Source organism: Scyliorhinus torazame, chromosome 21 (assembly GCF_047496885.1).
Source record: "Scyliorhinus torazame isolate Kashiwa2021f chromosome 21, sScyTor2.1, whole genome shotgun sequence".
Taxonomy (NCBI): domain Eukaryota; kingdom Metazoa; phylum Chordata; class Chondrichthyes; order Carcharhiniformes; family Scyliorhinidae; genus Scyliorhinus; species Scyliorhinus torazame.
The window spans coordinates 127,015,438-127,027,830 of record NC_092727.1 but is presented as its reverse complement, the minus strand read 5'-3'; the positions used below and the strand labels follow the sequence as shown (position 1 = coordinate 127,027,830).

At 43.7% G+C, this 12,393-nt stretch overlaps 1 protein-coding gene across 1 annotated transcript in view; it reads right to left on the bottom strand.

The window, feature by feature from the left end:
* kpnb1 (karyopherin (importin) beta 1) overlaps positions 1 to 12,393 on the bottom strand; it is a 64,003-nt gene that overhangs the window by 44,298 nt on the left and 7,312 nt on the right. Inside the window, exons 3-4 of the mRNA XM_072487505.1 lie at positions 8,926 to 9,108; positions 6,036 to 6,236 (exon numbers count right to left, since the gene is read on the bottom strand). Of these exons, the coding sequence (XP_072343606.1) occupies positions 6,036 to 6,236; positions 8,926 to 9,108 (384 nt within the window). The remainder of the gene's footprint in view (positions 1 to 6,035; positions 6,237 to 8,925; positions 9,109 to 12,393) is intronic.

The window sequence follows — 12,393 nt, the reverse complement described above, 5'->3', positions numbered from 1 at the left end:
TCCCACGGGCCGACTTGCTAGAATTAATTGGTTATTTGAACGTATTCCATCACTTTACTGAGTTAACACAAAATAAGCTGGTCAGTTTAAAACTGCACATTTCATTAAAAACCAAGTCAACTCACCAAAATTAATGTAATTTAGTGCGATTTTAAAATACAATACAGTAACTATATTCAGTTTTCATTCCCACATTGCAGAAGTATACACAAAGGTGCTACTTCAAAGCATTTGTTAATTTTCTCAGTTTCTGATAATTTTGGCTGCGTTTTTGTAAATTAACAGCGAGTCCATGATCGTCTGCCATTTTAGGCTGCAACTTTGCATCACATGAAGGTGCAAATGAGGACTCAAAATGCTATGCTTCCATTGAATTTGCTTTTATCTTGGTGTTTAATTCACTGCCACTTCTCTTCCCTGAATGCCTACCCTGAAGTACCGTTCTTCTCTCAGACAGGATTTCCATTTGTCTACTTTGCCCTGACCACCTTCTTCGGTTCTCATTTCCCTCTTGGTGTTCGAGTGTTTATCAAACCTCGCTTTCTTTGCCATAATTTCTTCCTCAGTGACCGTCTTTGGCTCCAACTTACCCCACATAGATTCCAACTACAAGTTCCACCCCTCATGTGTTGAATCTATCCAGGATTACAGGTATCTCCAGAGTATACATTCCTCAACCTGCTGTTCGCGCTGCATCCTGAGATTCATGCACTTCCATATGCACACACTTGATGAGATCTCTCTCCAGCAGTGCTGACTCACCCTATGTCAAAGCTGTCCTTGTCCCCAGTTGCATTTTATTCTCAGTCTCATCTGACACCTTAACAAGAAACTTTTTCTCTTCCTTTCAGGTGTTAAAAGAACGCAAGCTTGAACAACTCATCGATACCAACAGCCATCCAGGACCCTCCACTGCTTCCCATCTGTCGGATCATATAGTTTTTAACCCCAGCCCTTGTCGTATATTCACCATACTCTCAGACCTTCCCCTCTGAGACTAAATGTGCTATATGGAGCAAAGGACTCCACTTCATACCCTCACCCCAATGAATGTGCTGAGCTCTTCTTCCACCACCTTCGTCTCCGTGCTCACTTCTTTGGACAGGGGTCCTTCAGTTCGACAGATCCTTTTACACACTTCCAGTATTCTTCCTCCACCTGGACCTGTCCCTCCAGCAGCTTACCTGCTCTTGATCTTTTCATTCAGAACTGTCAGCGTGACATCGACCGTCACAATTTCTCTGTTCCCCTCCCACTCTGTTACCTTCTGAACGTGCTGTACTCCGCTCCGAGGTCCAACCCTGATTTTGTCATCAAACTTGCCAAAGGCGAGGCTGTTGTTTGGCTGGCGTACTGACCTCTACCATGCCGAGGCTGAACACCAACAAGACACTTCCTACCTGCCCCAGGAGCATGACTCCACCATAAGCATCCAGCCATTGTTTCCAGGACTGTCACTGACCTCATCTCCTCTGGAGATCTTCTCTCCATAGCTTCCAACCTCAATCTCCCAACCCCAGACTGCCCACTTCTACCTCGTCCCCAAAATCCACAAATAGGGCTGTTCCGATAGATCCATGTCAGCCTGTTCCTGCCCCCCAAACTGATTTCTTCCTGCCTTGACTCCATACTCTCTCCTTTTGTCCAGCCCCTTCCCACCTACATTCATGATTTCTCTGATGCCCTCCATGATATCAATAACTTCCAGTTTCCCGGCCCTAACCCCCCCCCCCGTGTAATGTAGAAGGTTTTAGGTTAGACGGGCAGCATGGTCGGCGCAGGTTTGGAGGGCATGTTCCAGTGCTGTACTTTTCTTTGTTCTTTACCATGGATGTCCAATCACTCTATACCTCCATTCCCCACCAGTATTGCTGGTGCTGCACTCATCCAGGCAAGAGGATAGAATTCCAATACACTCCTGACTTGTGCCTTGTAGATTGTGGAAAGGCTTTGGGGAGTCAGGAGGGGAATTACACACCACTGATCTGCTCTTGTAGCAACTCCAGCTGAGTCGCTGGTTAATGATAACCCCCAAATGCTGATAGTGGAGGAATTCAGTGATGGTAATGCTACTGAATGTCAAGGGGTGATGGTTATTGCCTAGCACTTGCGTGGTGCAAATGTTACTTGCCACTTGTAAGCCCAAGCCTGGATATTGTCCAGGTCTTGTTGATTTGGATATAGACTGCTTCAGTATCTGAGGAATTGCAAATTTGCAGTTCATCAGTAAACATTTCTACTTCTGACCTTATTATGGAAGGAAGGTAATTGATGAAGCAGCTGAAGATGGTTAGGCCCAGGTCAGTCCCCAGACGGACTATGGAGCTGAGATGACTGGCTTCCAACAACCACCTCCCTTCGTGCTAGGTATAACACTAATCAGCTTGGAGCACTCCCCCACCCCCATTGCTGGGTAGACACCAGCTTTGTAGCTGTATCAGAGCCACCTGGCTAAGGATGCAGCAATGTTATGGTTTTATATAGTCAGGCCTATAGCCATTGCAGTAACCAATGTCTTCAACTGTTTCTTGCCATCATGCGGAGGGGAGCCAATGAGCTGAAGACCAACATGTGCGATGCTGGGGGACCTTCAGGGGAGGCCAGGATAGATCATCCACTTCTGATTAAAGGTGGCTGCAAATGCTTCAGCCTTACCTTTTGCACTGATGTGCTCGGCTGCCCCATCATTGAGGATGTATCATTTGTGTTTGTAGAGCCACCTCCTCCAGAAAGTTTTTAATTGTCTCCATCATTCACAGCTGGATGTGACAGGACTACAGAGCCTAGATCTGATCTCAGTTGATCCAAGAAAGGTTGTAGGAATAAGCCAGGGAACTCCAGGCCATTGAGTCTCACATCAGTGGTAGGGAAACTACTGGAGAAAATTCTGAAGGAGATAATCTATCTCCACTTGGAGTCAAGGTTTGATCAGGAATAGTCAGCATGGCTTTGTCAGAACGATGTCATGCCTAACAAAATTGATTGAATTTTTTGAGCACGTGGCCAAGTGTGTCGATGAGGGTAGTGCAGTTGATGTAGTGTACATGGATTTCAGCAAAACATTTGACAAGGTCCCACGTGGGAGACCTATAAAGGCGGCAAATGCATATGGGATACAGGGGAACTTGACAAGATGGATTAAAAGCCAGCTGAGCTGTAGGAGACAGAGATTGGTGACAGATGGCTGATTTAGGAAATCAGAAGCACAAAGGGACTGGAGTCCTTGCTCAAGATTCTCTTACGGTTAACGTGCAGGTTCAATCGGCAGTTAGGAAGGCAAATGCAATGTTAACAGTCATGTCAAGAGGGCTAGAATACAAGAGTAAGGATGTCCTTCTGAGGCTGTATACGGCTCTGGTCAGACCCCATTTGGAATATTGAGAGCAGTTTTGGGCCCCATATCAAAGGAAGGATGTGCTGGCCTTGGAAAGGGTCCAGAGGAGGTTCATAAGAATGATCCCTGGAATGAAGAGCTTGTTATATTGTCGGTTGAGGACTCTGGGTCTGTACTCGTAGGTGTCTAGAAGAATGATGGGGGATCTTATTGAAATTTACAGGATACTGCGAGGCCTGGATGTGGAGAGGATGATTCCACTTGTAGGAAAAACTAGAACCAGAGGACACAATCTCAGACTAAAGGGACGATCCTTCAAAACAAAGATGAGGAAGAATTTCTTCAGCCAGAGGGTGGTGAATCTGTGGAACTTGCTGCAGAAGGCTATGGAGGCCAAATCATTGAGTGTCTTTAAGACAGAGATTGAGAAGTTCTTGATTAATAAGAGGATCAGGGGTTATGAGGAGAAGGCAAGAAAATGGAGATGAGAAAAATATCAGCCATGATTGAATGGCAGAGCAGACTTGATGGACCGAGTGGCCTAATTCTGCTCTATGTCTTATGGTCTTAAGTAACTGGAAGCCAGCGTCCAGTGGCGTACCACAAGGATCTGTGCTGCGGCCTCTATTATTTGTCATCAAATGACGTGGATGACTACGTGGTGAGTAGGATCATTAAGTTTGCAGGTGACACAAAGATAGGCCGGGTAGTTAACAGTGGGCCCGAGTGTCTTGAGCTAGATATAGACGGGATGGTCAAATGGGCAGAAAAGTGGCAGCTGGAATTTAATCCTAAAAGTGTGAGGTGTTACACTTTAGCAATTTAACAAGGAATGGCACCCCACTGGGAAGTCCTGAGGAACAAAGAGACCGTGGCATGCTTGTCAACAGATCTCCGAAGGCAGAAGGGCAGGTTAATAGGGCGATGTAAAAAGCATATGGTACAGTTGCCCTTATCAATCGTGGCATAAATTACAAAAGGAAGTCACGTTGGAGTTATATAGAACATTGGGGAGGCCACAGCTGGAGTACTGTGCGCAGTTCTGGTCGCCACATCATAGGAAGGATGTGATTGCACTGGAGCAGGTGCAGAGGAGATTCACCAGGAAGTTGCATGGGATGGAACATTTAAGTTATGAAGAGAGGTTGGATAGGCTTGGGCTGTTTTCGCTGGAGTAGAGAAGACCGAGGTGCCACCTGATTGAGGTGTACAATATTATGCGGGGCATGGACAGGGTGGATAGGGCACAGCTGTTCCCGTTAGTTGAAGGGGTGGTTACAAGAGGACACAAGTTCAAGGTGAGGGGCGGGAGGCTCAGGGGGATTTAAGGAAAAACCTTTTCACTCAAGAGGGTGGCAGCGGAAAGGAATGCACTGCCTGGGAGGGTGGTAGAGGCGGGTTGCCTCACACCCTTTAAAAAGTACCTGGATGAGTAATTGGACGACTTAACATTCGAGACTATAGGGCAAAGTGCTGGCAAAAAAGCTTTGGATTGGAATCAGGTGCCTTTCATGCGGCAGTGCAGACTTGAGGGACTGAAGGGCATTTTCTGCACTGTATTTTTCTGTGATTCTGATCTGTATGCTTCTGCAGATTGATATATTTTAAATATGCTTGGTAATGATCCTGGTATACCCTCCTGCACTCTTCATTGAACCAGGGTTGAGGGTTGATCCCGACTTGCTGGCAAATGTTACAGCGGGCGATATGCTGGGCCATGAAGTTACAGATTGTGGTTTATGATAAGAAGTTGGAATGAAATGAAAAGTAAAGAACTGGCTAAAAACTGTAGCTGCAAGGAGGACTTGAGATGCAGATTAGCCTGGTGGCAGGGTGAAATGAATACTTTGTTAAGCAAACTGGAGACCAGCAGTATGGGGGTCTAAACCTCAGCCACATCCAATTGCAAAGCAGAGCTCTGAGAATCAAGCTGTCGTGCAGAAGAAAGCAGAAGTCTGTTTGAGAACCTATAAATTATACTATAAGCGACAAGGGTTCCCAAAAGAAAGCCAGAGATCCTGTGTGGCAATGATTTGATTGACTTAGCTCACTGGTAAAACCTATGGGATGATGTTTTGGAGAAGGTATACAGTTCTGCTGATGACCAAGTGCTTCATGGTTGCCCAGTCTTGAGTTGCAAGACCAGTTCAAAGTCTGCCCATTTAGCATGGTGGCAGTGCCACACAACTCAATGGGAGGTACCCTCAATGTGGAGATGGGACTTTGTCTCCACAAGGATAATGTGGTGGTCACTCCTACCGATGTGGTCATGGACAGATGCACCTGCAGCAGACAGGTTGGGAAGGATCAAGTAAAATATGTCCCCCCCCGCCCCCACGATTGTTTTTTCACCAGTTGGTGCAGACCCATTCTAACAGCTATGCCCTTTAGGGCTTGACCAGTTTGGTCTGTGGTGGCAGTTTTTAAAATATTGTAAATGCTTTTAAATGGAACTACTAAAGTGGAGAGCATCGGTTCGTCAGTGTGGTCTCAAATACACATCAATGCCAATGGGCAGGGAATGAAGACTCAAGTATAATCCATTGGGCATGCAGTTTTCTTTCAGATCAACATGTACAACACGAAATGGAAATTCATGCTCAATGGTGTTGCGAAACATGGTAATTGATAGTACATGACAAAATAAACCTTAACTGCAATAGTACTTTATTTTCAGAGGATATTTTAAGAAAATACTCACAATATCCTGGCATATATAACCAATAGCTTCCAAAGTAGCCTCTTTCATATGTTCAGTGCTATTGGGGTTTGTAACATTTGCAACCAAGTGAGGAATGAGTTCTGGCCATTGAACAACAGGGATCTCTGCACACGCAATTCCTGCAACACACTGAGATGCAGAGCTGGGCCTGTAGGTCTCTGTGCCCAGAGTTTGCAAGACCTGTGGGAATAGTTTAAAAAGTTCAAAATAAGGTTTAGTTATTCAAAAATAAGTAATTTTGCAACAACCCCATCACAGAAATGAATAATCTAAAAGATAGAGAATAAGACTGGGGGCATAACTTTAATTGGATTAAAGAGAATCATTAATTAGTTAAGTTTGGAACTAGATAGTTATGGTAGAGTTTTTTTTTAAACGGGTAAGATGCAGAAAGGTAAAATAGAAAAATACTTAGACCAGTAAAGGAGACTAAAATTAAAGGCTGAAGACACTCTTGCACGAATACAGTGATGCATTTTCCTAAATGGATTGATTTCCTAGCGCCCACAAAACCACCCAAAAGAAACATAATGCTGCGTAGGTTACATCTTGCATTCAGCAATAGCACATAACATTATCTTGGAAGTTAGAATATGAAAACTGCATACATTGATATAAGCCTTTTGAGCATCTGTGCTACTAGCATAGTTTTACACAGTTCAGTATTCCTACAGCATGGAGCCATAAACAAACTAAAATAGCAAAAACTAAAATTTAAAAATCGCAACACAGGTGTCAAAAAGAAACTGGAATCAGAGCAAGTCAGTATCAATGAGAACTGAAATTTAGTTGTGATCCTATTTTTAAAAATATTAAGCCCTGGATTCCAGATTCCCTACAGTGCAGAAGGAGGCCATTCGGCCAATCGAGTCTGCAACGACTCTCTAAAAGAGCACCCTACTCGCGCACCCACCCCACCTATCCCCATACATCTTTGGACTCTGAGGAGCAATTTAGCATGCCCAATCCACCTAACCTGCACGCACATCTTTGGACTGTGGGAGGAAACTGGAGCATCCAGATGCAACCCAGGCAGACACGGGGAGAACGTACAAACTCCAGAGTCATCCAAAGCCGGAATTGCACCATGAGGCAGCAATGGTAACTACTGTGCCTCCCTTGGTTTTTTTTCAGTGCACGAAACACAGAAGGAAACACGGTGCATTAGGTTGCAAACACATACATCTTCTCCAATTGTTTGGTATTCATTCATTCTATTGGAATATTTTGATTGTTACTAATGAGCCAATGCATGTGTAAAATAAAACTAAAACTTAAGATGGCATTAAACAGACATGCTCTGAAGTACAAATGAACAGATTTGTATGATGGACTTTCCCTTGCTGCAATCTGTTTGAAAAGTACTTATATGGAAATCTCACTAGAAGAATTTATTTATCTTACATTATCAGTATGTTAACACTGCCAACTCCATGATATATTGCATGAATACTCATGAACTGTATTAATAAAAATCTCTGCAGTAACATGGAAACTTGGGATTTAAAGTTAAATAACCAAAAAGGGAGTTTAAAAAAATTGCAAGATAATTGCAAAAAGAATATACAAGCTGGACTACATGGTGTCTAGATAATTAATACTTTAATTATATCTTCCTTTGAAAGCGTTTTTTGCTTCAAAACACCTTGGACAGGATTCTCCGTTAGCCAATGCTGAAATCGGGGAATGCGATTTGGCGGAGAATAGCTTCCGATGCCAAAAATGCGGCAGGCGCCATTTGACGTTAAATCGTGATTTTCCGTTATCACGAAAACGGCGTCAATGCGTTTCACTCCACATACAGTAGGCACCGTTTGCATATCATTAGCAGGCCCGACCCGGTATTCATGGTTCACTTCTGCTTTTAAAATCAGGAAACCAGCATGGCGGCTGCTGAGGGAGAGAGAGGCCATGGTGTGCTGACAGTTGTGCCGCTGGCCGGAGGGGGAGATTCTGCCAGGGCTGGGGGTTGACCAGGACGTTGGTTGTGGGGTCAGGGTGGACGGACGAGCAGCATTGCCGCAGCCGGCAAGGCAGCCACGCACACCGCTAACAGCCGACTTTGAACCTGGTGCCACGGGTCGCATAGGTGTCCCCCTCTGACCGCAGCCGACCCATCAGCTGTATGGGCAAGCTCCAGCACAACCAGTGGCATCTTTTTGGCTGGGATGAGTCTGTGTGCGGAGTGTAATGTGTATGTGCGGCTGCAGCTAGTCATCTACCAATCAACAGTCCACTTGCCAACCAATCAGCACTTTTTTCATGCAGTACAAACTTGCTCCTCCCCGACATTGGTGTTCTTGTGATTGCCAAGTGCAAGATGAAAAGCTTCGACAAAGTCTTTTTACAGCAATACACCAAATGACTATTTGTAATCCTTTATAAATGAACTTCAGTTTGACTTGTTAAACTTCTAATTACCAGATTATTAAAAAATTAGTGCACAGAACATTTTTTCCCCAGTTGAATTGCCAGATCAAATGAATTACAGATCAGTCCGCTAGGGCCTGAAGACTGGCCAAACATATTTTGCAAATAAAGATTTAAAAACTAAACTAAATTTCTGAATAAACAAATCAACAATAAAAGCAGTTCTTGAACAATGAGTCAAGCATGCAAAACTGCACACTGTATGGGCAAAGAGGTTAACTATTTCACCATCTGCTGAAAAACTGCAGATCTTACCAATATGACTTACTCCATGTTAAAAACAAGAAGTCTAAAATGTGAAAGGCTGTGTTCCCTTTCCGCTACCAGTTAGATTGTTATTTTGGCAAGTCTAAAGTTGATTGAAAGCCATAAAACCTCCTCACTCTCCAAGAAATAAACACATTTCAATATTAAAATTATAAAAGCCTCCACAACTTACAAAGGTTTTGATTTCTCTACGGGCATTGGTGTCAATGGCCAGCCACCTTTGCTGATATTGTGTCTTGACATCAAGATCCTTGGACGTCAGGGAATTCTTGATTTGTAGACCAGCTGCAATTCGAGCAACTTGACTGTTTCCTGGATTTGCTAGCACTTTTGAGAGTTCCACTAAGAAGGTAGGCTATATTGAATGAGAGAAAGTGGAAAAAAGTAATTTTTATTATTTATCATTGATCATGTATTTTTAGTTTAAAAATTCATCCAGGGCTCTTGCTCATGCTTTTCAGACATTCTGTACTGTATAACTGCTAAAATGAAAAACTGGTTAAACCGGATTTAAACTTAAACACAAGGATTTTCAATATTTTTGCAACAAGTAAAAGTGATCTACCAGCTCCTGCAAGACTCACGAAAAACCTTTAAAACCCTTGGTGGTTCGGGCAATCAGAGTGCCAGAAAGCAGTAACAGATCCATATGAAAGCCTCCATTTGACAAAACTCAGAAGAATGGAGCAGAAACTGTATCCACTTTTCATTCAGAGTCATGCCCGAGTGTTCTCTGGCACCTTGCCATAGGTGGACATTGATAGCAGGCTGTGAATTCACACACGAAGCATGAAGGGGATAAGTTACAGTAGAAGAAAAATATAGGAATAATCAGTTTTAAGAATTCACAGGCAATTAAAAAAAAACACCTTCTGTACTACATTGGAGTGTCATCTTAAAATTAAGTGCTCAAGTTCTAGTGCTGCTGGAATCCACAATCTTCTGACCCAGGCGCAAGGGCACTGACAACTGATTAAACATTACAGTAGTGTCAGTGAAGTACAGCAGCAATCATCAAAAAGGAACTCGTCCCATCCAGAGTTATATCCAAGCATCAATCGTTTGAAAGTACAACAGGTAGTGGCAAAGAAACACAAATAAAAAACTGGGAAGTTACCGAAAAGAGTTACCAAGGAAGGACATTACAGTAAACAAGTTCTGACATAATGCATTTAATGTGGTTAAACATCCCAAGGAACTTCACAGGAATGCGAAAGTTTTGGCAGTCGCATAAGGGGACATTAGGGCAAATGAATATACAGTACAGGAGACCATTCGGCCCATTAAGTCTGCACCGACCCGTAATCCCACCGAACCCGCACATTCCTGGACACTAAGGCGCAATTTATCATGGCCAATCACCTAACCTGCACATCTTTGAACTGAGGGGAAACTGGAACACCCGGAGAAAACCCACGCAGACACAGGGAAAGCGTGCAGACTTTGCACAGACAGTGACCCAAGACCGGAATTGAACCCGGGGCTCCGGCGCTGTGAGGCAGCAGTGCTAAGCATTGTGCCGCCCCAGACAAAGACATGTAGGTTTTAAGGAGCAATGTAAAGGAGAAAACATCGGAGTGGGCCCTGGGGCTGGATTAGATCAGAAGTTTGGTGGTGGTGGGCAAGGCCATGGAGCTATCTGGAAGAAGGTAATATCAAAATTGCTCAAGTGGGTCAGGATGGCCAAACAGAACTTGTTAGCAGTTAAGTCATAGGCAGCAGAGTTTGGATAACCTCATATCTATACAGTGTAGAACGTGGGAGACCAGTCTGGAGAAAACGCGAGTCTAGAGATAACAAAGGCATGGCTGAAGGTTAACAGAAAAGCCATGAGGCAGGGAGAGAGAGTCAGCCAATTCTACTGTTAGTGATAGGAAATCAGATGTTTTGTTTACAGTCAAGTATGTCAGCCTCAGACGGTTGCCAGGTGGAGGGATCGAGTTAGTGGCTTGGGATTAGAGTTTGTATTTGCTCGACAATAGAAACAGGCTCAAGATAATCAATGCATTTGAAAAGCAAAGCAATTAACAGGCATGGAAACAGGAAGAAGAGTTGCATTTCTCCGAGCATCACTGCTCAAGCACAAGACAGGACTGCATGTGTTGAGGCCAAAGGGAGAGGCAAGACCATGGAGGAATGTTCTAAACTGCCACCAACTGGAGAATCTACTAGGAGTCAGTGAACAATCAGCAGGAATGAGAATAACAGCTGGTTTCAATTTTGCCAAATACTATCCAGCTGACCTTGCTCAAATCACTATGGACTAGTGACCTTTCTGGTTTGTACAGATCAATTCCAGCGAGTGACTGTCTGTGTGGAGCTTGTACATGCTCTAGTTTCCTCCCAGTCTAAAGATGTGCAAGTTAGGTGGGACGGCCATGCTAAACTGCCTTTAAGTGTCCAAACGTGCAGGTTAACCAGGGTTATGGAGCTGGGGCAGGAGAGTGGAGTCAGGTAGGGTGCTCTTTCAGAGGCTCGATGGGCCCACTGGCTTCCGTCTGCATTGTAGGGATTCGATTCTACGGATCCCTGGACCAAATAATACACTGATCAGATCTACTTCGTTGTTGACCTCTTCCTAGCATTTTCAGTTTACGCATGTTAAGCATGTCAAGTTTAGAAACTGCCGCAACGCATTTATTTTAAATCACCAGGAAACTACTATTCCCTTAAACACTTGCAGACACCAATGGGCCGTCAATGCGTTGAGAGAAGTTAACTACTTTAATAGAATGGCGTGAACTACTTATAGGTCAGTTCAATGCCAGATCAAAATATCCTGCATTCTGTAAATTAGCCTTATAAACCATATCATCCCGACTCTTCTAACCTTCCTCCATGGGATCAACCAGAGACACATATAGCTGTAAACCATATATTTTAAAAAGCAGCTATTCTCACCATCCCTAGGTAACAGGTCTCCCGAGGAAGAGCTGAGTAGGCAAGGCAGACAATGTTTACAATTAAATACCCTTTCCGTGGAAAGTCGCAGGTACCATTCAGGACTGCTATATACGTCATAGTGACTGTGAAACATCTCTACAAATTCAAATAAAAATTAAAAAATTGTGCTTTGATAATCTTTTGAACTTAGAAATATTCAAATAATTGAAATACACTACACTATAAGTGCAAAGAACAAAGAAAAGTATGCTGCCCGTCTGAACTAAAATCTTCTACACTTCCGGGGTCTGTATCCCTCTATTCCCATCCTATTCATGTATTTGTCAAGATGCTCCTTAAATGTCACTATCGTCCCTGCTTCCACCACCTCCTCCGGCAGCGAGTTCCAGGCACCCACTACCCTTAGTGTAAAAAAAACTATAACCAGTTGCAAAGGCACAGAGTCTAACAAATTTGATAGAATTATTCGAGGTGGTGTCTAGATGAGGGCAGTGCAGTTGATGTAATCTCCATGGCCTTCAGTACGGCTTTCGACAAGGTCCCGCATGGGAAACTTTGAGCCAGAAATCAGAAGCAAATAAGTCATGCTTTGGCCATATATTCAATTGCAACTGGTTCTAATCAAGAGCTGCCAATCATTACAACTATTAATGAAAACCTGTGGTGGCCAAGTAGCACTTCCGAGGATTCACATTCAGCTCGCCACACATTCCAACATTAGTAAGCTGTCCATGAC